We start from the raw sequence: 27,268 nt of genomic DNA, 5'->3' as shown, positions 1-27,268 counted from the left end.
GAAAAAAAGAAGTGTGCATAGGAGCAGAGGGAGAGGGAAGGAGAGAACCCCGAGACCATGACCTGAGACAAAACCAACAGTCGGACGCTTGCTTAATTAACTAAGCCACCCAGGTGACCTGTAATGGAAGTTTTTAAAGAAATATACATGTTTAATAATAACAACAGACTGGGGCAGTGTGTGGTAAGAAATACAGGATTCCAAACCTTTAAATATATATATATATTCCTGGAAATAAAACCAAGTCTCCAAAAAATCTAAAGCCACCTAAAAAATACGGGCACTGGGGTCCAACGATACAGAAGAGTATCACTTATTTTTATAAAAAGGACTCACCCAGCTATAGCAAGGGTTGTTCCTGAATTGGTCTGATCAGTGGAAGTGGCCCCCAGGTACCCAACACCAGCATCCCAACACCCTCCATGGCGGCTCACAGGAGACAAGATGCCTTCCTGCAGGGTCTGGGAAGCTGGTGAACGTTGTAAAGGTAGTAGGGGCGTACATCACAAGATTATGACAAGTTATAAACCTAGAACACTTACAGGAAGAGTTTTCTTAGTGTTTAATTGAAAGGATGCTTTACAGTATCTTAAAATATAAAGGTTTTTACCAGTTTTATGATCACTGTGGTATTTTGCCTGTGTTCATCAGTAGGTTAAGTTTAGGAGAAGAATGAACGTAAATGTTTGTAAGTGCCCAGGCACTACTTAAATTGGTATTTCAATGTTCACAAAGTTCCTAGTAAAATCTGTGACGCAGTTAATTAGCCATGCATGCAGTCTCCAAACATGTAAGGCAAGGTGGCATATGCGATGCTAAAAGAAAAATTAATTATTTAGTAAATGCACAAAATTAGCTGAGCACTAAACAAAATAAAAACTGAGTCAGTAGTCCTCTCTCAAAGCTCCCTGCAATGTGAAAGAATCCATGAATTTGTGAAGTTTCTCTTTGTCAGAGTCTGACTGACTAGACGCTGTAATAACATCCACACTGCAAACATTTAGGATAAAATAAGCGTAAAAGTATTTTGAAATACACTGATAAGCTGAAAAATACTCCTAAAAGATAAAAAAGCAAGTGATTGATATGCAATAAATTTTAAAAACTTCAACAAATCTCACCATTTACACAAAAAAATAATCAAAAATAGTCAAAAATAGTTAAGATTTAAATGAAAAATTTTAAATTATACAACTTGCTGAGGAAATTACAGGATGCCATCGTTGTGGCCTTGAGGCAGGCAGAGTTCTTAGAATGCAGTACATGCTACACATAATATACAAAATACGTGTTAATGAGCTATTTACGTGATCAGTTGGGCTTCTGGTTAGCAGGTAAGCTTTGGGAGGGGTCAGAAGTTCTGTGAGGATTTCTGACTGAACAAGTAGTAATGTGTGGAGGGCCGGCGCCTCAGCGCCCAACTGTAATTCCAACAGATGAATAAAAAGCATTTGTAAAACTTTAACATCCAATCATGATTTTTTAAACTACTTAGCCAATCAGGGCCAGAAAGCAATTTTCAAGACAATATTTTATGGTGATGAGAGACCTACAAATGTGGCCATCAGCATAACTTCTTTCCACTAAAATAAGAAAAATGAACAAAAAGGTTAAGAATTAGATTCCAGAAAGTTAAAAATCTAAAGGTTAAAAGCAAAACTGTAAAGCTTCAGAGGGTAATAGGACAGTGTGTGTGTGAAGCACACGTAGCCCAGCTGTGCCACCGGCCCCAAAGCTGAACTCTGCTCTGAGGGATCCACCTGCACAGCGCCTTCCTCTCTCCCACCAACAGACCCACCCAGCTGACCCAGATCAAGCGCCTGCTTATTAAAACAAACTATGAGAAACGCAGACCAGTGAGCAGAAATTGGGAAAATAAACTTGTATCACACGTAAATGATAGAAGGTTTGCATTCAAGATATTAAGAATCCCTAAAAATCAGCAATACAAAGATAATCAAGTAGTGATACTGACAAATGTTTTGGACCAGCACTTACCCCAATAGAAAAAATGGACAGCCAACAAACCAATAAGCATAGAAGATATCTAATCTCATTAGAAATCAGAAAAATAAAAATAAAAAGACATAATGCCTCAGAGTCAAAAGGTTGGCAAAAAATATTTAAATCTGACACCATCAAGTGTTACCAAGGGTGGGGAGAAACCCGGCCCCTTTTACAGGGGCCAGTGGGACCACGCTGGTGTCCTGAGAACAAATGAGCATCGCCTCGTGATCCTGAGAGCAGGTCCTCCGCACGTGGGGGCTCCAGGAAGTCCTCACTCAGGCACCTGGACAGCATGTGCACAACCACTGTGGGATAACAATACTGGGAACAGTGCAAACGTGCAGGTGGGGAGGACAGAGAGATTCCCTGGGCTCTCCTCATACACCTGAAATTCCTCACCAACAGCTCAGTGGGCTACTTGAGAAAGGGAGCAAGGAAAATACACAGCACAGTTCTGTGAATATAAAGTTCAAATAAAGTAAGCAATATTTTACTTGAGGAATAAGAATATTTTTAGGGAAACTATTAAGTTGTTTTTTTTTTTTTTTTATAAAGGCAAAAGATGACCTCCATAGGACACAAAGGACCACAGTCCAGAAGGAACTTCAAATGAAATCACGAAGCCCTGATTTTGTGTTACACTGGGTTTTTATCATATTGTTATTTTTCATATGTTACACATCCTTTAGGAATTTTTTTTAAGATTTTATTTATTTGTTTATAGAAATATAAAGGGACCCTGACATGGGACTGGATACAGGGTCTCCATGATCACGCCCTGGGCTGCAGGCGGCGCTAAACCGCTGTGCCAACGGGGCTGCCCTAGGAATGTTTTTATATTTGCACCAAATTAAAAAAAAATTTTTAAATGAAACTGAATCCTATGGTGACTGCAAAAATGTCTAAGAACCAAACACCCCTGTGTCAGGCCCCAAAGAGAGCCTTAGACCAATTAGAGGGCAGAACAGGTTCCTACCATTCCAGTTCCTTTTATTATTTATCACTAGCAGGAAACATTATTAACATCAGAATGGGTGATGCTGTGAGATCTGCATCTTTTCAAAGCAGAATTCTAACTAACTTCCTGAGCAGCCACTCTGAAAGAAGGCTGAGCCCACAAAGTGAACTCAAGCTGGGAACAAACAGGAATGGAAAGCCAGTGTGCACATGATTCTGAAGGACATCAATGGCTAAGGGCTACTTTCTGCCCCATCTGGGGACTGTCCCCCTGGGAGGCTGGCATTTAACACATGCAAGATCAAAAAAAAAAAAAAAAAACACACGCGCAATATCAGCACCCCAGGACCAGGGTCCTCAGTGGGAAACGGACCACAGGGAGTCAGCAAATCTGTTTATTACAGGCACTTAAAGAGCAGGATCAGAGACGCCAGGTTTCTAGAAATGCCCAGGACAGTCCTACAGAACACAGAAAGGTCCTGCCTCACATCTAACTTAGAATTGTTCTGCCTGACATTCAAGAAAGCTCATCCAGTGGATGATTATCTGAGCTAGAACTTAGCTCTGTCCTAAGGAAGGGAAAAAATGCTTAATATGTTCTGATGCAGGCTCAGATACATATAAGAAGGACTATGTTTTGTTTGAAGCTTTACAAAGAGTTTTGTGTTGTTTTGTTTTTCCTATTTTGGATAATTATATCACGGAGGACAAAAGATTAACATAGTATTAGTGCTGCCAAAACACCTGCATTTACAGTGATTCTCTAAACTTAAGAGGTACATCTCTGTAGCCCTTCCCTTTAAATGTTAGCTATGAATAAAATGTGTCATTAACATTTACTTGAATATAAAAGAAACACTTTAATTGTAAGCATACACAAGTACCTGCTTCTTTCATTGACTTAAGTCATGGACTGAGGCCTACCTAAGCATATTCTTACTTAAATATGTATTATATTATTATAAAATATTTTCCTTTTATTTCATATTTATATTAAAAGTAGGCATTACATTGGCATTTAATCATATGTATAGGAAAGTTATATTGGCTACAAATTTCTTTCCAGCATACTAAAAGAATGCAGCAAAATATATAATTAGCAAAAAAAGGAAAAGGGTTGAATTTTGTCACCGTTTGAGACTATACTCCAACTAATCTGGCCAGTTTGTTTCTCTCTCCTAACAGCCAGATTTGCCAAGATATAACCTGGACTGTTAACTATGTCAAGAGCATGTTCACAAACACGTTTTTAATACATTAACAGAAGTGTAGGTTAAATATGTGAAAAATATTCATTACCCCACCTGGTGTAGTAGAAACAAAAATTACAGCATCAGGGAAACCTGTATGGAGGGAGGTAATCCACTACAGGTACTGCGTGACCCCAGGATGCAGAGCACTCACCACCCTGTTTCCCTCGGCAGCGGGACTGCAGCAGACCAGCTTGAGTGGTAAGGTAAACACTTGGTCCAGGAGTAAGAACAGATTCCTCGCTGCCTGAGATAAAAATGGGAATTCCCCAAGTGTTCCTCAGGTGAAATTCAAACCCACTGCATATGCAGCAATCACTTGTTACTTCATATGTAAGTAACGGAGTCACTGTCCTCTGATACAGTGGCATCATGTCTTCTGCTAGCATCTTTGACACACTAACAGACTACTTTATTAGTTTGTAAGAAAGTAAAAGCAACTGCCAGATCCAATGATGAGATTCAAGGCAATCTGCTTAATCTTTATGGTTAATTTCCTGTTATATAAAACTGAAAAAAAGTTGCATAAATCATAAATTGTGTCTACCACAGTGTCGCGACAGAGAATGTGCAGGCACAATTACCAAGGAGTTCCTGTGCTGGTTAAAATAATGCTTCTAATTTGAAAGCATGACTTCTCAGAGTAAATTGACACATCATTTATCAAATCAACTCCAGAATGAGCAAATATAGATAAAAAAAGTAAAAAAGAAGAAAACCTAGAAGGTCATCTTAGAACCTTTAAGTAAGAAAACACTTGTTAAATAACATAAAAAATAATGCTAGCAGCAATGTCCACAATAGCCAAACTGTGGAAGGAGCCACGGTGTCCACTGAAAGATAAATGGATAAAGAAGATGTGGTTTATGTATACAATGGAATATTCCTCAGCCATTAGAAACGACAAATACCCACCATTTGCTTCCACGTGGATGGAACTGGAGGGTATTATGCTGAGTGAAATAAGTCAATCGGAGAAGAACAAATATTATATGGTCTCATTCATTTGGGGAATATAAAAAATAGTGAAAGGGAATAAAGGGGAAAGGAGAAAAAAGGAGTGGGAAATATCAGAGAGGGAGACAGAACATGAGAGACTCCTAACTCTAGGAAACGAACTAGGGGTGGTGGAAGGGGAGGTGGGCGGGGGGTGGGGGTGACTGGGTGGTGGGCACTGAGGGGGGCACTTGACGGGATGAGCACTGGGTGTTACTCTATATGTTGGCAAATTGAACACCAATAAAAGATAAATTTATTAAAAAAATAATGCTAGCATACAAAAAAAGATGATTATATTAAAACTGAAAATAACAAAAACATATTAGAAAGTGAAAATCACAGTGGAAAAAATAATTGGAATCAAAGGTGTTCTTAATATAAACTATTACTACATAACTTTTCTAAAAAATCTAAGACAACTCATTAGAAAAATTAGTAGAACATTTGAATAAAAGCACCTTGAAAATGAGTCAAACAGCCAAAAGACATATATAGAGGTGATAAGCTTCATTAGTCATCAAAGAATGCAAACGCAAATTAAAACTATAATAAAATACCACTACAAACTCCTCAGGATGCCTGAAATAAAAGCCCAGAAGCTACTATGTTGGCTAATATATGGAGCAGCAGGAATTACCAAACATTGCTGACAGAAGTGTACACTGGTAAAACTACTTTGGAAAACCAGAAATTTCTATTCAACCTGAACAAAAGCAAACCTAGGAACTGATCCATTCCAGGTATGTACCCAAAGAAATACAAACATATGTTTCACCACTGGACAAGCAAAACGATGTTGAAAGAAGCAATGCCCATAATAGGCAAAACCCGTAAACTAAACATCCACCAACAAGAGAATGAATAAATTGTGATAAAAACCACACAAGGGAATACTAAAAAGCAATGATAACAACAAATAGTTTATAATTAATACAACATAAACATTAAGTGGAAAAAAAATAAAAAAGAAAACATTCTAGATTTATCCTAGGAATGCAAGCTTGGTTTAACATTCAAAATTAACTGACATAACATACCATATCACTAGAAAAAAGGACCAAAAAAAAAAAAAAAAAAAAAAACCCGATAGGATCATCTCAATTGACATTTTACAAGATTCAACATGCTCACGTTAAAAACACTCAACAAACTAGACAAAGCAGTAAATTCCCTCAACTTAATAAAGGGCAGTTATGAAAAACACACAGTTAATTCATACTTAAAAAACAGTGCTTTCCCCCTAAAATCAAGAACAAGACAAGTATGTCTTTTCTCACCACTTCTATTCAACATTACACTGGAGGTTCTAGCCAGGACAATCAAACAAGAAAAAGAAATAACAGATACACACATTGGAAAGGAAGGGGCAAAACTATCTCTGTAAGTGGTAATATGATATCTATATAAAGAAAATTCTAAAAAATCCATTTTAAAAAAAGTTAGAATAAATGAGTTCAGTAAAGTTGCAGGAGACAAGATAAATCTACAAAAGCCCATTGTATTTCTATACATCTATAACAAACAAAGGAAATGAAATTAAGAAAATTTCACTTACAATAGCATCTAATAGAATAAAAAACAGGAATAAATTTAACAAAAGGGTAAAACTTATACTCTGAGAACTATACGACATTGTTGAAGGAAAGCAAAAATCTCAATCAATAGAAAGGCATCTCATGTTCACAGACCAGAAGACCTAATAATTATAAGATAGAAGTTGATCTACATTTTAAACAGCATTGCTGTCAAAACCTCAGATGACTTCTTTGCAAAAACTGATTAAGTGATCTTAAAATTCATATGGAACTCCATGTGACTCCGAGTAGCCAAAACAATCATGAAATTGAACAAAGTTGAAACACTCACATATCCAATTATATTTCCTAAAGATTTATGTATTTTAGAGAGAGAGAGAGAGAACAAGCAGGGGGAGGGACAAAGGGAAAGAAACTCAAGTAGAATCCACACTGAGCGTAGAGCCCAACGCAGGGCTTAATCTCTCAAACCTGAGATCATGACTGGAACCGAAGTCAAGAGTGGGACACTCCAATGACTGAGCCACTCAGGTGCCCTTCACATATCCAATTTTGCAACTTAGTACAAAGTCCTATGAAGTACCCAAAACAGTATGAAGCTGGCAGAAGAGATTTATAGACCAATAGGATAAAATTAAGAGTCCAGAAACAAACCCACATGTTTATGGCCAACTGATTTTCCATGAAGGTTCTAAGATAATTCAGGGAGGAAAAAAAGTATTTTCAATAAATGGGGACAATGGATCTCTACATGAAAAATAATAAGGCTGGACCCTATACAACATACAGAAATAACTCAAAATGGGATCTAAGATCTAAAGGCAAAAGCAAAAATATATATATATAACTCTTAAAAGAAAACGCAGTATGAATCTTCACAGCCTTGACTAGACAATGTTTTCTTAAAATATGACACCAAAGGCACAAGTAACGAAAGAAAAAATACATAAACTGGGTATCATCAAACTAAGAACTTTTAGGTTTCAAAGGACACATCAAGAAAGTGAAAAAGAGGGGAGGAGGGCAGGGGTTGGGGGTGAATGGGTGACGGGCACTGAGGGAGGCACTTGACGGGATGAGCACTGGGTGTTATTCTGTATGTTGGTAAATTGAACACCAATAAAAAATAAATTTATTAAAAAAAAAAAAAAGGAAAGTGAAAAAGATAACCCACAGAATGAGATCAAAATCTGCAAATCATACATCTGATAAGGAACTTGTTTCCAAAACATGTAAAGAGCTCTTTCACCTCAAAAACAGAGAGATAACCTAGTTTAAATATGGGCAAAGAACATAGATTTTTCACCAAAGAAGATATACAGATAGCTTCTGAGCACACGGGAAGATGCTGAACATCGTCAAGCACCAGAAAACTGCAGAGCAGGACAAGGAGGTAAATGCTGGCAAGGACATGGAGCAATCAGAACCCCCACGCCCTGATGGCAGGAATGTAAAATGGTGCTGCTGCTCTGGAAAACGGCCAGAAGACCCGCAGATGTTGGAGTTACCATACGATCCAGCAATCCATGGTTAGGTGCATGGCAAAGAGTAAAAATGTACATCAACACAAAAATTCTCTACAGAACGTTGATGGTAGAATTATTCAGAATAGCCAAAACGTGGATACAACCCAAAAGGTTGCCAACTGATGACTGGATGAGTAAGATGTATACAGTCGTATGACTGAACAGCGTTCAGAAGGAAAAGAAAGGACATGCGTGCCTCCGCAGGGACACACCTTGAAAGCACCAAGTATAAGCAGACAGACACAGACATACCTCATGCAACCACCTGCACAGTAGGGGTCCAAAACAGTGGAACCTGCAGAGACAGCGCGTCAGTGGTGGCGTGGCGCTGGAGCAGGGCGGTGGGGCAGAGGGCCCGGGGGGATGGCTGAGGGATTCACAGCTTCTTCTCTTGGTAAAACGTGTTCCAAGACTGAATGTGAGGCACATCTCCAAGAATATACCAAAAGCCAGTGAACTGTGAACTTCAAGAGGTTCGTTACATGCTATGCAAAGAATATCTGAACAAAGTTGCTAATGAAAAATGATAAACATATAACTCCGTTTACAGGAAGGTCAAATATAAGCAAAACCCATGAGTGTTGTTGGAAGTCAGCACAGTGGTGGCCCTCATGGGAGACGGACGATGTAGAATCAGCTCCAGGGAACGGGCAGGAGGGGCTCGTGCGGCCCGGGAATGTCTTGCTCACTGATCCAGTGGCAGATGTGAAGGGCTTGTAAAGACCCTTTACAAAATTTAAGAGCTATAAACTTAAGAATGCACAATTTTGGGGGCACCTGAGTGGCTTAGTTAAGCATCTGCATGGGATCGAATTCTCACTGAGCTCCCTGCTCAGTGGGGAGTCTGCTTCTCCCTCTCCCTCTGCCTGTGCTTCACCCATTCTCTGTCTCACTTCTCTCTCTCAAATAAAATATTCTCAAAAATTCTAAAAATATATTTAAAAAATTTTTTAAATAGTGCGTAATTTTCTGAAGGCATACTATATTTCAATTAAATTTTTTTTAATAGAAAAGTAAGCTTACACAGGAGCCTGCTCTGTTGTTTCTATTTGGTTCCTCTTCCAGACCTACAGACACACCTCCCTTCCAATTCAGTGATCTCCACGGAAAAGCTGAAGGTGCATCAGCAGTCATGCTGTACCGCCAAATGACAAAGTATTTGAAATACATCACGCTGCGGCTCGGAGGCTCACCTTGTGGCATCCCGCACAGAATACAGCTTCTGACGGCTCCGCAGCCTTCGGGCCACCAGTGTGTCCATCACCCGCTTTGTGAGAAGCACACAACCCAGGACCAACAGGTCTGCCAGAGGCCGGCGAGGAGAAGGCGCACGGTGTCGGCGGAGCACTGCCAAGCAGCCAGCGCCAGGACAAGCCTCCGTGCGCGGCCGGACTAGCGGCCGCCCTGGGCAGCACCCGCACACCCGGGAACCGAGAGGGTGCTGTGTGCTGCTCCCCGACGCCCACGCACACAGCACCCTCTCGGAGGGGTTCCACGGCTGCTCTCCCAGGGGTCCCTGCACACTGGGAGGACTTCAACCGCAGAGGCAGGACGGTCCCAGGGGAAGCAAGGACACAGGCCACTGAGCGCCACTCTCCCTTCCTCCGACCTCGGTGCTCATCCAAGTTCAAAACCCAAACACAATGGGCTGATCCATAGACTTCTTTGTAGTTTAAGCTTATCAAACATTATATATTACCGATTAAAGTAAAGTCCTGAAAAAAAAAATAAAAATAAAGTAAAGTCCTGGAGATCTCTATCCTACACGTGTGCAGGCTAGTCGGCAGCCCCGGCTGCACCCTGGGATCCTAGAGCAGCACTGAACACACAGGTGCCTGGGCGCCGTGGCGGGACAAGTGAAGCACAACCTGTGAGTGGTCCCTGCTCTCGCCCCAGGAGCTCTGAGGGCCATGAGGCCTGAGCATCACCCACACTGGAGGGGAAAGGACTTTAAGGCTCTGCATTAAAGAAAAAAAATTGACAATTTAACATAAATAACCATCCTGAATAGCCAGCACTGGCTGGTAGACCTTGGGGCTCTAACCCCGAGTTAGGGAGGCACACAGGGCAGGGCTGTGGGAGGACCAGGAGCCGAGCTTGCGGGCAGAAGGTAGGCTTAACATGGTCGGGGCGCAGGCAGGGGCTGCATGAAGCGGGTTCCACGTCTGCCCCCCAATCCCCTGCAGTCTCTCCGACCTAACACATGCTCCGCACACACAGAACTTCCACCACATGTGGGGCTCCCTCCCGGCAGGGACACAGGACACAGTAGGGAGATACGGCCCCGCCTCAAGCCTGCGAAGCAAACACAGCTCCCTCACACCGTGTGGTGAGGCACACCCTGTACGCCCCAGCAGACCCGCTGCACCTCATGTTCTCTGCCTCTCTAGTCTTGGTGGAGGCTGGTGTTCACTTGATTCCACGAGCCAGACTGAAGACCTGTCAGCCCCACGGGGAGGGGCCGAGAATATACGCAGTCAGATCCACTTGCTGCCTTTAGGGAGCACCCCCCCCAGTCCTGTGGGAGCCACAAGTGACCCTCAGGGCATGCTGCCGGGCCCTTCAAAGGATGTGGTCATAACTGGAGGAGCTGCCACTGTCCTCACATGCTGTCAGCACCTTTAGCACCCCCGCAACACAGCACACCTCTCATCTGAAGCACCAAGGGCTGCAGGTGCCGGGGGGGTCTGCGAAACCCCACCTGGTCCTTCCAGGGGAGAGAACACGGTCAGCTGTCCTCTCTGGCGGAGCTGGCACGGGACACCCCCACACGCAGGCAGGTGCAAGGGACAAGGAGGACAGGTAGAGAACTGGGCAGCAGGAAGAGAAGATGTGTGGAGGGCGAGCAGACGTGCTGACGCGGCCCCCGGGTGCCTCCCCCATTGGGAGTCTGGGAGCAGGCCCTCGTGTTGGGAGCCGCTGTCCCCATGGGAGTGCACCTGGTCTCTGGAGTCTGTCTGGGTCACACCATGTGCCATGTTGGGGGGCCTGGCGCCACCACATGGTGCCCGTGCACTCTGTCCACAGACTGTCCTGCTGCTGGCCCCGCGGTGGGCCGTGTAGATGCAAAGCCTACCAGCTGCTCGCTCATCTGACATCCGCCTCCCGCTGGCTGAGCCCTGACATGAGGCAGGCTCTGTGGGGGCGTACCAAGGGGTGCTGCACCCTCGCAGGGCGGCCTCCACATGGGGCACCCCTGAGACCCAGCACTCAGGCCCCACCTCCCCCATGCCCCTTGAGACTCTAGGGAGAGCCCCCTTCCCAAGCCTGAGGGCGAGCCTGGGTATCCCCACCTGGTGTGGGGATGGTACTCTTCCTATGGCTGGCATCTGGGACCCACGATGAAATGACGTGCTCGCTGCAGTCACCATCCAGGCCCCGTTTTCTCTCTGCCCCATTCCCCAGAATTTCCAGTCGGGGCAACCACACGGTAGTTCTCAAGTGGTCTCCAGAGAGTGATTTTCTGCAACTGAGAAAGTTGCTCAGCCGCCAGAGAGGAGCAGACACCCACAGCCTCGCCCACGGTGGCCACAGGACGTGTCCACAAGAGTCTGGGTGGTCTGTCCTAGTTCCAAACATCCCTCATCACCATGACTGAGACACAGACAAGGTGTGAACTTCTCCGGGCAGCCTGGAAGATTTACAACATCCTCATCGATAGGAAAGCCTCCTGTGCATCTGCGCAAGTCTCTCAACAGCAGTGACCACCCCTGAGTCTCCAGGGTCAGAACACGTCGACCTAGACTCCTCCCGTGAGTCCACTTCAGTCTCCACTGATACCTTCCCTCCCAGCAAACTCCATTCGACCCTGATGGCCCTTCATCCACAAATGCCCGTGATCTCCAGGGACATGGTGGGCCAGCCAAGGACACAGCCCCCAGAGAGACCCCACCCACACCCGGATCCCCGACGTTGGCCTCCAGGTCACAAGACCGCACATCCCAGTGCTTCAAGCCTATGGTCACTTGTCATGGCGGCCCAAGGTGAAAACCAGACACCAGAGCATGTGTGTGTCGGGGGGGAGCTCACACGTATGTTCCTCGGTCACCTGAGCCTCATGCACGCCAGGTCTTCCCACCTGAGTCCCTCAAGCTTCACTAAGACCAGCTCCCACCACCTGCTGCCCATGGAAGGACAAGAGCCTGGCAGGGCAGGGGTCTCTCCTCCTGGGGTCTCTTGTGGGGTCTCCTGCCAGGTGTCCCGCGGGGTCTCCTGCCAGGTCTCCTGCTAGGTCAGACTGCGGGTCTCCTGTGGGTCGTCCTGCGGGTCTCCTGCTGGGTCATCCTGCAGGGTCTCCTACGGGGTCTCCCATGGGTCGTCCTACTGGGCGTCCCACTGGTTGTCCTGCAGGTCATCCTGCAGGGTCTCGTGCAGGGTCTCTGGCTGGGTCATCTTGTGGGGTCTCCGGCCGGGTATCCTGCGGGTCATCCTGTGGGGTCTCTTGCCTGGTCTCCTGCCAGGTCTCCTGTGGGTCGTCCTGCAGGGTCTCTGGCAGGGTCTCCTCCCACACTGTGGACAAACCTCCTAGAAGAGGCCTGAGTCAGTCCGCATGCCTGCCATCTGCACTGAGCTCATGCAGGACACCATTAAACAGGTCCAGGACAATGTTCCCATCCACACTCTTTAAAAAGGTCTAACCCACCCGGGCGCCTGGGGGCACAGTTGGTTAAACATCTCACTATTGGTTTCGGCTCTGGTGATGGTCTCAGGGTTTTGGGACTGAGCCCCGCATCAGGCTCCTCACTCAGCACAGAGTCTGCTGGAGGTTCTCTCCTCTGCCCATGGCTTGTGTGCATGTGTGCACTCATGCTCTCTCTCTCAAATGAACAAACCCTTTAAAAAAACTCTAGCCAACCATCTACAGTGCAGCAAACATATTTACCAACTGAAACATGAATTTATGGTGACCACCTGAACCCAGGCATCTCGAGTGGAAACCTACAGTCATTCTGATCCCGAGTGACTGCAGGGGACGGAAGGCACATCCCGGGGCCCTGCTGGGTTGGCCACCAGCAGCGGGACAGAAGGACAGGTGTATGGGGCCTGGCGACTCTACAGGAAAGCAGAGGCGGTCTGTCTGCTTCGAGAACCGAGGGGACCAGACGCATGAGGAAACCATGACATTTAGCTGTGGAACCACGCTGACTCAAACAGCCGCCGGGCCGGGTGCTCTCGTTTTCTTCCCAGTGAGTGTCTGTGGGGTAGATGTGTCTAAATTTAAGACCAGAGAAAAAAGTTTTCAAGAACAACACAGCTGTTGTGTTACTGTTATGTTCTGTTGTTACAGATGGTTCTTCAAATCTAGGTGTTTATTCTGTTATGTAAGTACGGATCCCAGCGTCCTGCTGGAAGGAGGTCATCAGAGGAAGGAAACACGTCTCCATCACAACCAAAGGAAGTGCGTGAATTTATGACCATCCCAGAACAGTGGTGGTGCGGCAAGGCCTGGGCATCCTCCGTGGCCGTGGCCCACGAGAGGGCCGGGCCAACGCAGGCAGAAGGGGGCAGGTGTGTGGGTGGACACAGACACAACAGCCACCACCACAAAGACCCTGGTTACTGTCTCCGCGTTTCGGGAATTTATTGACTCAACCAACACTGAAAAGGAATCGCAACTCCAAGCTCACATGCAGCAAACCTGAGGTTCGCGGGAAGGACAGGCTCCAGGCGCACCCGGATGTCACACAACATGACTCCAAGGAGGAGCTGCTGCTCTCCCAGCGTCGGCCGCCCAGTGCAGGAGCTCGGGAAGCCAGTGTGAGCACGCAGCGCCACAACGACACACTCCAGCCACAGCTCCACGGGACCGGGCGGGGGGCCGCGCACGGGCCGCACACCCACAGCAAGGCCCTGGTTATCCGGGACAAGCCGCAGAACCACAGTCCAAGCCCCAGACGCTGGCTTCCCAGATCTGAGAATATTTCAACAGAAGAAAATATTTTAAGGATCTAAAGAAAAATTGAAATATTTAAAACAGTAGCTCACATCGTGAATATGTTCCTTAGGTCACCTAGCTCCCAGGTTGTGGTGTGAACTACATTCGGCAAATGTTCTCTGCCGTCTGAGCGCCGCTTCTCCTCACAGTGCATGTGCACACCCAGACACATGCCCACACAGGCTCACACTCAGGCACAAACTCACCCCCACACACAGACTCATGCTCACACACACCCAGACACATGTTCACACACGCTCACACTCAGGCACACCACCCACACACAGACTCACACTCAGCTCACACACACCCAAACACATGCTCACACATGCTCACAGTCACACACACGCTCACACACACACTCAGGCGCACACACCCTCAGGTGGACACACATTCTCTCACACATGCTCACAGGCTCACACTCAGACTCACACCCAAACACACAAACACTCAGGCTCACACACACCCAAACATACTCAGAATGAGACACACACTCACATGCGTAACACTGAACATGATATGATGGCCATGCCTGAGTTAATGAAGTCTCAATCTTGAAGTTCTTTAAGTCTTTTTTTAAGAAATGAAATAGAGCACATTTGGGAAGAAACTGTAAATAAAAGCAGGATGATGGCGCTCTAATTCGTGCAGGTGGGAGAACACAGCCAACGACAAGGGCACAACCTCAAAGGCGTATTCCTGAAAGCTTCCCTTTCTTCTCAGTGATTTGGTAGAAGAGGACAAATCCTCTTTTAAGGCAAAAGGATCCAACTTCCCTAAAGAAACACAAGTTTAAATGCAGATAAGCTGCACACAGCAAGGGAAGTCGCAACTGTTTTTTTTTTTTTTTAAACTAAAAATAGTGCGCTCCAACAACGTCCTGAAAAACGTGTCCGTGGTGCCAGGAAACAAGAAAAGAGCTCCCAGCCTGTACCTGCCCAGACTCTCTCACGCGCTTCCTAAGAGGAGACCCGTGTATTTCTTCCAGTTTGTCTTTTCCACCGCTCATCTGTTTGCAGACTGGAGCAGACGCGTCCACAGGTCTGGTGGCAGGTCCCTGAGGTAGGCCCTGCAGACCCGACACCGCGTTCTGCAGCACTACCCCGGCTGACCCCCACCCTGTGCTCCTGTCTGCTTTCAGGGGCACAGTTTTACAATGACTGAACGTAACTGCATCCTGAGATGGGCCTCGTGAACTCACCAACCCTGCCTGATGGAAGGCATGTAATTTGCGCAGGAGTCTTCCTTCCCAGGAGTGAGTCCTACCCTTTGGTCACCTCATTCTTAATCAGGGCAACCTCTTAGAGTCATGTGTCTGCATATCACACACGGGGGCAAGCCCAGTGCACTGATGATAAAATTACAAGTCCAGTCCTACTGAGGAAGCATCGGCCTCAATAAACAATTCTTCCACTACTTTAGGAATGCCAAAGGAGCTAATCCTGTTACATTCTGAAAATAGAAAAATATAGATAAAATATATAAACGAGGCAAAATTTTCACTCTGCCACTATTTTTCCAGGAAACATAGAAATTTTGTTCATGTTTGTGGTAAAAAAAGTTAAACTGTCCAACAATGAGAGCCAAGCACAAGTTTACATGACACATAAACCTTGTGGTGACACAGTGATGGCCTCAGACGTCCCTACATCCTCATCCCAGAACCTGCCCACACGGTACCGTGAAGGCAAAAAAATTTGAATTCTCTCAGGATAGAGCACTAAAATGCCTATTTGAGCACTGTGCCCACCCAAAAACTCTCTGAGTGACTTAGCCCCGTCCCTGCCTGATGCTGCCGGAGATCTGCTCTGACTACACATGTGTCCCAGGGAACACAGACACAATAAATGCAGCACACGTCGAACCCCAGGCCTGTCTGCTGCAGTGACAGTGTGCCCATCAGAGAGGCTTAGTGGCTCTGTAACTCTGTGCACACAAACCTGAAAGTCAGATTAACAAGCTCATGCATGGTCAAACCTAGAGCAAGCAGGTGCCAAATGGAGGTCATTCATTACAACCAACCACCTCAGGGGGAAAAGCCCATCTCCTGGAGCCTGACCTGTGCCACTCACTCTGCCAGAAATGACCACATGCTGTTTTCATGGTTACGTTTTTCCCAAAAGCCATGCCAAGCAGCAAAGCAGCACCTTTCAGGATCATCCAAGACTTTGTGCTACAGCATATGCACCCAAAAGGAAACAAACAAACAAACAAAAAAACCCTCTAATGTAAATGTTTGCCAACACACATCAAAGGAAAGGAAGAGTGGTACAAGAGACTACTTCCATTAGCATTATCCCAAAATAGGAGGTTAAACCAGGGTGAGAACATGCGTATTGTTCTCAGGAAACGGTATTCCAGCAGCTAGTTAGCCAAGTGGCCACAGAATGATAGCCTTCACTTGATACGTAACCAAAATAAATCAGAATTACAGTGAGCCATGTAAACACTGAAATAAAATGTTACTGTAAAATATGACTGGACATTTATGCAAATTTTGGCAAAGAAAGGCCTTTTAGCATTTTCCCCAAAGTCAGATATCACAAAGGAATACATTCATAGACATGACTGTGTGACAATTTACTCCTTACGTATAAAGAAAATCATAAAGTTGAAGCTGGAATGGCAATCTGAGTAAGCAAAAAAATATCTGGATCATAAATACATGACAAGAGTTAATCCCTTATGGTCTGGATTCCAAAAGAGTAAAATAAACATCCTAATAACACTGATGTGAGTAAAAGCTCCTACACCACACCACTGATGCACCAAGCAAAAGGGGAAAAGGAGGAAAAAATACATCCAACAGAACCACCAACCCAAGTAAATGAAAATGCCAAGTGCAGATCATCAGTCGAGCCCAAAATTATACAGAATATTTAAAAAGCAAACATTATTAACTGTGCCATCTGAGTGGGAGACAAACAGGAGCATTTTTGTAAAAACCATATTTAAATATATGCTGAAAAAAATTTTAAACTTTCTTATCTTTTAAAATATTTTAAGCACACAAATTTATTCTAAGAGAATAATTAGCTGAAGAGAGGTAATTCGTCCAGGTGTTATTTACATTACCAGAGAACTGAACATCACTTCCACTGAGTGATGCCCACATCAAGGTGTTTTTCATGGCTATTAAAGTATTTTTTAATATTTTCATTGACAAGGAAAGTTACCATAATATACTACATTAATTTGTTAAAACACCTGTCATTCAAATAATTGGTATAATTGGTACAATCATTTTATTAATGCAAATTGTGGATATATACATATAAGGACATAGGAAAATATGAAAAGTAAACCAAAATGTCAACAATGATCATCTCTGAATCTTTTATTTATGCTAATTTTTTCATGGTAATTTTTTTGCTTGCGTCATTTCTAAAAAGGAAGAGACAAACAATGTAAAAGAATTTACAATTACAGCGTTCATAATTGCCACAAGTAAATCTCTGAATTAACTAGAAAGTACTCCCACAAAGAATTTATATAATTTTTAATATATATGTACTTGCTGAACTAAAACTTAAAATATTTACTCACAAGGGCGCTCAAGGGACGCCTGGGTGGCTCAGGTGTTGAGCGTCTGCCTTTGGCTCAGGGCGTAATCCTGGGATCCCGGAATCCAGTCCTACATCGGGCTCCCTCCATGGAGCCGCCTTCCCTCTCTGCCTGTGTCTCTGCCTCTCTCTCTCTGTCTCTCATGAATAATAAAATCTTTAAAAAATAAATAAATTTAAAAATAAGATAAATAAAACATAAAAACCAAGGATGCTGCCAAAGGAAAACCTGTAATGCTTTGTAATGTTAGGAGATGGCTATGTCCTAAAATAGGATTCAATTGCCTGTAGACAGTCAGGACCACACGTGGTACTATTTTGTTGCTCTTCCTATATAATCTCTGTCTCAGAGCAACACAGACCTGTTCATACCTACCTTGAGAAGAGTGAATTCTCTTTTGTAAAAAAAACAAAACAAAAACAAAAAACTAGATTTCTACATTCAGAATTACCGTGGCTTGACCCAGCAGCAATGCTGAGAACACTTTCTATAATTTCTCATATTTTAAATGAGACCAATATCAAAATAGAGACTGTTCCTAGCCTTGTCTGAGCACAACAGAAATGTAAACACTGCTCTAAATTCCGCATGAGGATTGTAGGATTGCCAAGTCTGGGTTATGTTGGGGTTATATACACGGAGCTGTTTTATCAATGAAAAGATAAGCATCTGAATAATTCCAGTAGGTTGTTTCAAAAACATTTTATTGTTACCTCCAAAAATCCAGATGTTCATTTTAAATTTAATCTATCTAAATGAATTTGCATGCAGAGCACTCAATGTCCTTAGAGCTCCCATGCAAAAAATACTCATACTCAAGAGAAATGGTTCTTTATCAAAATTATATTATCATCTTACCCTTTTCATTCAGACTAATGCCTAATAAACATGAGAGGTTAGATCATAAAAGTTAAGCACGGGTCTTCAACGTTCTCTCTTTTGACATTTGGACCAGATCACTCTTTGTGGTGGCGGATAATTAGTAGCATCGTGGCTTCAACCCACCGGATGCTGGTAGTGGCCTCCCCTGCCATTGTGAAAACCAAAAATCTCTCCGGACACTCCCATGTCCACTGCCGCACTGGAGAATGAGCAATTCTCTCCCTTCTTCCCCTCCCCGGGGACTGTGGAGTGGCCTCTCAGGGAGGTGACACATCTCTCCATGGACAGAACAGATAAGCTGAGAAAGACGAGGTCCAGGTGGGGAGAAGAAGCCTCCACGTGCCCCCTTCTCCTTTCCCAAACCCATATAAGGGCCAGTGGTGGAGAGAAGGAAATATATCCCAAATACAGCTAGGAAACAAGAACATCCCACCTACACAGCAAAATCATCAAGGAGAGTCTAAGAGAAGACAACAGATGGAACCCCAGCAGCCGAGCACCACCAGACCACGGCCGGCAGGGCAGCCCGTCCAGGCCAGGGCTGGGCAACCCCTCAGAGTGGACAGGGCAAGGAGGGCCTCCCACAGCTCCTGCTCCACGAAGCCTGATGGACCGTATTCCTTCCGTGAACGAAACGCCTCTCAGAAATGTTTACAGAAATACAGAAATCTCCAGGGCTTGACAAGGTAAAATTCACGGGAAGTTTATAACAGTGAACAAACGCCTGTTAGGAAGGGAGGCATCTCAAATCACTGACTGCCACTTCAATCTTTGAAAACCATGAATAAAAGCAAATTAAAACCAAAGCAAGTAGAAGAAAGGAAATAAGACCAGAACAGAAATCAGAACCAGAGAATATAAAAACAACACTGATAATCAATGATACCAAAATCTGGTTCACAGAGATCATTAAAATTGACAAACCTGCCTGATGAGGAAAAAAAGCAAAGAAAATTCTAATTCACAGCATCCACGAGGAGAGAAACGGCATCATTACAGATTCTCAGATGCTAAGGGAAGATCATGAACGTCCATGGATCTGAAGACCTCCGGTGTTTCTCAGTGGAGTGCGTGGGGACCACCTGCCCTCAAGGGACGCACCGCGATGTCTGGGGACAGGCCTGGCATCCGCCGCTAGAGGGAGGGCACCACCAGCACAGGGAGCTCCGCGGTCTGGGAAGCTGCGAGCACCTCACACCCAGATGGGCCCAGCACGAGGCAATCCAATCCAGAAGGCCAGGAGCACCTTTCATATGGTGGCATCGCTGCACAGGGGCCTGGAGGAGAGTTCTGTCCTCCTAGTGCAGATCTCGAGGGGAGGACCATGTACAGCCACCGGAGCACCACTGAGGGCAGCAGACTGCCTGGCCAGCCTGGGCGCATCCAATGACAGGAGCAGCAGCAGCAGAGGGCTCTGGGCAGCCATCCGGGGGACCCGGGGGGCTTAGAGCCAAGGCAGCTCCCTCCCCGCTGCGATCCACCCTCCCCCCCCAACCCCGGGGATGGGGACACCTGCTGTCACCAGCCAACAGGTAAGGATGGAGGAATGTGGGCATGGTGGGCAGCCTTGGTTGGGGGGGAGGGGGGGACCGCTGCCACTTCGGAGGACCTGCCCACACCTCCAGCACCCTCCCCCCACCCCCCGCATCACAGGCTCCTCCCCGAGGTAACACCCAAACAAACATCTGCAACCCAATGTCCTTGGAGCACCCATGCTCTGCGCACGCAGCGCTTCCCTGCTCGGGGAGTGAGCATCCTGGGGGCGGCGGCATCACGCGGGGGCCCAGGCGGCAGGGCTGGCAGCCTCTGGCGGGACCTCTCTACCCGGCCCTGCTGAAAGCTCTCTGCTCAGCCGCACATCCTTCATAACAGACGCCTGTGCTGCTCGAATGAGCCGTTGTGAGTTGTGTTCTTCGTAACCCAGAATCCCACCCCACCTGGAAGGAACGGTCACCTGTCCGATCCGAGCTTCAGGGAGTTTGCCTGAGGAGGTCAGAGGATGGTGCCGGCTGAGCAGAGGGCGAAGAGCATGCAAAAAGGAGAGCTCGGGGTGCCCGGCCCGCTCAGTCAGAGGAGCGTGGGACTCCTGGCCTCAGGACTGGGAGTCCGAGCCCCATGCTGCATGTAGAGAGGACTTGAATCTATAGATAAGCTCTTTAAAAAATGCTAAATATTAAGAAAAATAAAAATTAAATAAAAGGAAAAGCTCGTCTTCTCTGTCCCCGAAGGCTCTTACACAAAACTGAAGTCCTACCGAGGGGCGACCACGTGCCTGGCTGTGGCCGCGGACACCCCGGGGCAACATCGATTTCGGAGAATATCGAGTAGGTAAAAAAAAAAAAAAAATTAGCAATAAATCTATCACCACCTGCCGCGTGAGGCCCCACTGACCTTCTCAGGGCCCCTTGCGCATCCTCCACCGCAAACAGCAGCAAACACCTCACCCGCAGAGGGCCGGGTCATGTCCTCGTCCCTCCCGGCCCCACCGCCACCCGCAGCCTCCCGCCCCTGCGGACGCGCAGAGCAAGGCAGCTCAGAAGGGACGTTACCTGAGCGGTCCCCATGGCGGCTGGGCTGGGTGCAGGCCAAGGGCGTCCGGCGGCAGCTGCTCGGGAACCGCGCCGTGCTTAAGGCCGCGCCTCCGGTGCTGGGGAAGCCTACGATGAGGAATGGATAGAAATGGGGAAAATGATAAAAAAAAAAAAAAAAAGATAAGCAACTTCCCCCCACGGAAAAGAAAACACATGGAATGTACACGGAAAACATGACACTCGGCAAAAATTAAAAATACAGCAATTTGGCAGAGACACGGTCTATGAAAAGTAAAGCCCAGCAGGTTGAAATAAGGGCCTGAAGCGGTGCGCCAGGCGGGCGCCTCTCCGGCGGGGCTGGGGGTACCAGCCGCCGTCTTCCAGCCCCACGTGTGTGACCCGACAGGAAGAAGGCAGCCGTACTTTGAGCCAGGACTGTCATTTCTCAAACAGCTCGGTGGCAGAGCACCTGCTCAGTGAGGAGCCACGCAAATTCCAAGAAACAAAAGCAGTACCAGGAACATTAAAAATTACTCGTTCTCTCTCCTGGGGGGAAAGAAAATATCACCAGACCCTCGTAAAACTGATGGTAGTATTAAAGGGAAAAAAAACCACACACAAAAAGGGGCTAGAAAGTATATTTTAATAAATCCTAAAATTCTCTGCTCCCCTTCTCGTTGCATGCCAGTGCCAGGCCACCGCCGCGCCGAGTGGGTCAGAGGAAATGGGAACGGAGCCTCCTTCAGGAGCCCTGACCATCACATCACGCTGGAAACAACACGCAGCACTCCTCTTCTGACTGAGCGGGGACGATCACAAAACACGTGCCAGCACACTTCCCGCGCCCCCGAAACCATGGCCAGGTTCCGTAACTTTGCGTGGAAGCTGGGAGTCCCGCATGTGGCACCTCCTGAAACTTGTTTGGGCACTGGAATCTCTGACCAAGCACAGGACAAAACGCCACGTGCTTCCCTCCAAACGTGCAAACCTCGTAGGGTCTGACGATCAGCCCGTGTTGCGGGCCGGCGAGCATACTGCGGATCCTGGGAAGCAATCCCTGGTTCCCCGTCACCAGTGAGTCTGTCCCCTGCGACCGACCACTGTGACCACCATCTATGCTGTGTGTGCACCTGCGGGCATTGCCTCCTGCGGTTCTGCCTTTACAGAACGACGCTCTGCTTCTCCCTTGCACTTATCCCTGACCGAGCCAGCATCTCTCCTTGCTTTCTTCCTGAAGACTCACCCCCGACCCTGCAAACCCCTCCCTTGGGGCATTTCGGTTGTTTCCAGGTTTTCCCAACTGCTAAAAATTCTGCACATTTCCGGACGTTTCCCAGTGTGTGTGCAGAACAGACGTTCCAGGAAGCGGATCACAGGACATGCGTGCTAGGAGTCCAAGATGCAGCCACATGTGTGCCAGGGCAAACATCATGTCACCAGGTTCCTGTGTGCCTCTGCCAGGAGGAAAGTTTTGCATGGTTTCCATGGATTTGGAAGAACTCTGGTTATAATGACTGATCAAATATATTTCCACTCAAACTGCCTGTTCCATAGATCTTTCTACTTCCTTTGGGGGAAATTTCTAATAAACAGTCGGTGTTTATATACTCTACGGCCGTGAGGCTTCTCCTGCCACCTTGTGCACTTACTTCCTCAACAGTGTTTTTCAACCATTTGGATGGGCTTCCTAGGACTTCTGTCCAAACCTATCAGTCCCTTCTTTAAGGGCTTCTGACACCAGAAAGATCTTCCCGATTCCACAATTTAAAAATCACATTCAACCCAATTTTGTGTGAGCATTTCTACAACTATTTCTAATGATTAGATCATTAATGTGTTTGAAACGTTGAGTTGTGAAGTAGAAATGTTACTTTCTCTCCAAAGGCTAATGAGTTACCCCAGTGTATCTGCTGAATAAGCCATATTTTTTCCACCAACTCGAAAATGTCACACATACACAAACGACTGTCCTGCAGATCAATTGATCTCCTACAGCATTAGGACATGTGTTTCGAGCAGACCAGAACTCCCACCATTCAGATTGTCTTTAAACTTTTAAGTGGACAATCTTAAAATGTATCCTCCTACCTTGACCTTATTATCCCATCATCAAATAACCACTCCCCCCGCCACCTCGCTGGCCCCCCAAAATGGATTTTATCGAAATTATATCACACCCACTTATGCACCTGAAGTGAAGTGAGAGGACTTAATACCAAGTTTGCCATTAAAGTGCCTCCCCCTACCAAGCACTTGGTAATATGTTATGTCCTTTCCAAGTATTTCACAGTTCGGGGGTTTCTTCCCTATAGACTTTAATGCATTCCTGTTCTCCAAAGCTATGCTGTAGGGTTTGCGGTTTCTGAGAACGGACCCATTTTGCCATTACTTTATCACCTCTACTGCAGTTAATGATTTTATTTACTGATCTTGCATTTGCTCTACATAATCTGTGTTCCTGCTTACCTAATTGACTTTGTGTGATCTCTTCCTTTTTCCACTGGACATTTCCAATATTGTATGTCTTTTACTTTCCCATATAATTTATATGGGGCCTAGAGTGATAATTCTGGTACTGCTGCTTTGATCCACAGTTTAGTATTCCCCAATCACCCTCGGCTTGCTACGGGGTTTCTGATCATATTCTCACCCTGTTTAGGAAGCGCCCTGCCATTATTCTCTCTTAGAATTTTATCCTAAGCAGCTGCTGTGTTGTTTCAAGGTCCTTCAGGGTCTACTGGTACAACCATATGTTTTGTTTTTTCAACATGCTCATTTTATACATTACTACAATAAAGATGCTATTATCGAAATAACCTTGCATTTTTGGAACAAAGACTATTAAATATATACCTAAACACAATTTGCTAATATTTTGTTTATGAAATTTACATTCTTAAGTGAAATTAGCCTTTTTCTGCTTTATTATCAAGTTTGGGAATTACTCATTAAAGAGAATGATAGTTTTAACTCTAAACTAGTTTAGATAACACAGAATTATCAATTCATAAAAGTTCATATAGAATTTACCTATAAAACTGATCCAATGTCTTTCATAAAAGCATATCTAAGAAGAAAAACTTTAATTTTCCCATGGCAACTGATCCATTCACATTTGCTAGCTTTGGTTGGGTCCATTTATGTCACTTGTATTCACCAAGAAAATCAATCATTTCATCTTGATTTTCAAATTACTCAGCAAAAATTTCTGCACATTATAAGATCCTTCCTTTTAAGTACTTGTGATTCTATCACATTCTTCGTCCCTAATTCTTCATATTCTTTTTTTTTTTTTTTATAATTTTATGCTTCTCTGGTTCATGTTTATCTCCTTTGTTTATTTTTAATTTTTTATTTTATTTTATTTATTTATGATAGGCACACAGTGAGAGAGAGAGAGAGAGGCAGAGACACAGGCAGAGGGAGAAGCAGGCTCCATGCAGGGAGCCCGACGTGGGATTCGATCCTGGGTCTCCAGGATCGCTCCCTGGGCCAAAGGCAGGCACTAAACCGCTGCGCCACCCAGGGATCCCCTAATTCTTCATATTCTTAAAGTTTCTCTTGATTTTATGAATCTTGCATAGGTTTGTCTATCTGCAAGAACATTTTTTAATGTTATTTTTTATTGGTGAATACTAAATTAGTAACTTTATGGGACTATAATTAACATATGTTCTTTTAAACATCAAAAATTCCAGGTTGTATTTAATCCAATCTGAGACTATTTGTGTTCATGTCTGAGTTTCACCCACATTAGTTTATTGTGATTATTGATAAACTGAGACTTACATTGTCCTGCAACTTCACCTTTTTCTTTGTATTTATTCTTTACTGCTCTATACAGGATTTCCACTACTCTACTTTATCAGTGCCTATATATTTTATTTCTCCCTCAACCGTTTTAACATATGCAAGCCATATTTATTTTTCTAGCAAAGCCATTAATCAGCAACTCCAACATCCTCTTGAATAAAAGAACTCAGGATGCTTACTCTTTCCTCCAAGTTCATGATGCCTTCCCCACACCACAGCTGCTCTGACAGTACTACTGTGTAGATACCAAGTATGGCGCTCACTAAACAAAGGAAAACCTATGACTTATTCTAAAATCAATACTTATTAATAAATGTGTCCTTGATCTCTTGGCTAGCATCCTTCTGAGTTCATTTCTCCTCACGCTCAAAAATATTTTCTTTTGTTCTTTCAGCATGGCATCTGTGTGGTAAACTGTCCAGGTCCTTGTATGTCTGAAAATATATTTTGCCTTCAATACTGAATGACAGACAAGGTATGGAATTCTAGAAATCTAACGGATAGCTTCAGGGACCTGTTGTTACCTTTGAGAAATTTCTCATTAATCTATAAGCAATTTCTGTTCTCTTCATCAAGTTTTTCAGGATTCTGTCTTTACCCTGGATACTACAGCGTTTTGCAGGGATGGGTCAAGATGTGCATCTCGTCTGTCTTTACTCTGGACTAGCAGGTGGCACAGTTTTTCTGTACCATTTTTTTTACTTGACTTTTTATTTAAATTCCAGCTAGTTCACATACAGTATAATATTAGCTTCAGGTATACAATATAGTGATTCGACACTTCCATACATCACCCAGTGTTCATCATGACAGGTGCCCTCTTCAATCCCCATCATCCATTTCACCCATCCCCCCACCTCTCTCTCGCGACCATCAGTGTGTTCTCTATGGTTAAGAGTCTGTTTTTTGGTTTGCCTTTCTCTCTTTTTTCCTTTCGTTTTTGTTTCTTAAATTCTACAAGTGAAGTCATATGGTATTGGTACAATTTTTCAATCTGAACAGTGTTCATCAATCTGGGAAAATTATCAGCTGTTTTATCACAAATATTGATTCACCCTTATCCCTTTCCTTAGCCTATATCAGATGCATTCTTCGCCTTTCAGATCTATGCACTCATCTCTATGGCTTCTCACGTTCCCTCTGTGTTTAATACTAAGATACTTCTTCAGCTTCATCTTCTAGTTCACTAATTTTTTTCAGCTATGTCTGATCTGTGAATGTCTACTGAGTTTTAACTTCAAGGGCTGTAATTTGTGTATTTCTAACCAGTGCCTTCACATCGCCTCCTACTCCTGCTGCACAGTTGTCCCACACAGCACATGGGCTAAAAACAGAGAGGCAAGCAGGGTACCAACTCCACGATCCAGGCTTCATTAGTGACCCAGCCTCCGGACGTAGGTTACATAACCACTGTGTGCTGTTCCCTAACGAATAAAGTGGAGGTAACAACAGGACCCACCTCAGAAGGAAACAGGAAGGATTAAGTGGGTTATTCATGTAACATCCTCAGCACATGTTGCAAACACGGTCTCCAGGAGGAAAACACCTGTCCTCAGACTATGCCCAGTGCACTTGTGTGCCTATTAATTCCATTATCCTAACCCAGGTGTTGGCAAAGTCTGTTCTAAATTTCAGGAGAAAGAAAACTAAATCATTGTAAATCACTGTAAATCTCTCCCCTCTTCATGACATCCCACTATTTTAGAGAGGAGAATTTGGGTCTTTTTCTAAGTTTTCTCCCAGTCTATCCTTTAAATGTACTTGAACAGGAGACTGCCCTAATTCAGCGTTTTGTCTTTCAAGTGACAACTACACTTCTATGGCCTATCATTCCTCGACTCTCCATCCCCTCATCTCTCACACTCAAGGCAGCCATGAGTTCCTTCTGGGACTCCAGAAAGTTGAGGGTCAAGATAACAAGCATCTCCTTCCTGATTAGGTGGAAAAATGCGGACTCTCCATCAGTGAAGAAAGGAGGACCTCAGACTCAGGGGAGAAGGGGAGGGAGAGAGGGGTACTCCCCCAGCGCTTGAGGGAGAACATCTGGGTCAGGAGAGCAGGCCCCTCAGTGAGCATCCAATCATCAGCACCTCTGAGCTGTTCAGATCCTCAACCTCCTTTAGAATTGCACTGTATAATTGTAACATAAATTTAACTTTCTATTTTTATTCTTCAGTGCTGAAAAGAATAGGTTTTTAAAAATCACCACTCACAGGCTTCAAGAATGCAAAGCAGAGCATAGTCCATATTTGTATTTTACACAGAGTAC

General features: G+C 45.0%; 1 protein-coding gene across 1 annotated transcript in view; it reads right to left on the bottom strand.

Annotated features, from left to right (window-relative positions):
• DLGAP2 (DLG associated protein 2) overlaps nucleotides 1–27,268 on the bottom strand; it is a 693,677-nt gene that overhangs the window by 583,227 nt on the left and 83,182 nt on the right. Inside the window, 1 exon segment of the mRNA XM_049106698.1 lies at nucleotides 21,205–21,312. Within this exon segment, the coding sequence (XP_048962655.1) occupies nucleotides 21,205–21,219 (15 nt within the window). The 5' untranslated portion in view covers nucleotides 21,220–21,312.

The sequence above is a fragment of the Canis lupus genome, chromosome 37 (assembly GCF_003254725.2).
Source record: "Canis lupus dingo isolate Sandy chromosome 37, ASM325472v2, whole genome shotgun sequence".
NCBI classification, from domain to species: Eukaryota; Metazoa; Chordata; class Mammalia; order Carnivora; family Canidae; genus Canis; species Canis lupus.
The sequence above is the reverse complement of the archived record's forward strand: the minus strand, read 5'-3'. Positions and strand labels throughout refer to the sequence as shown.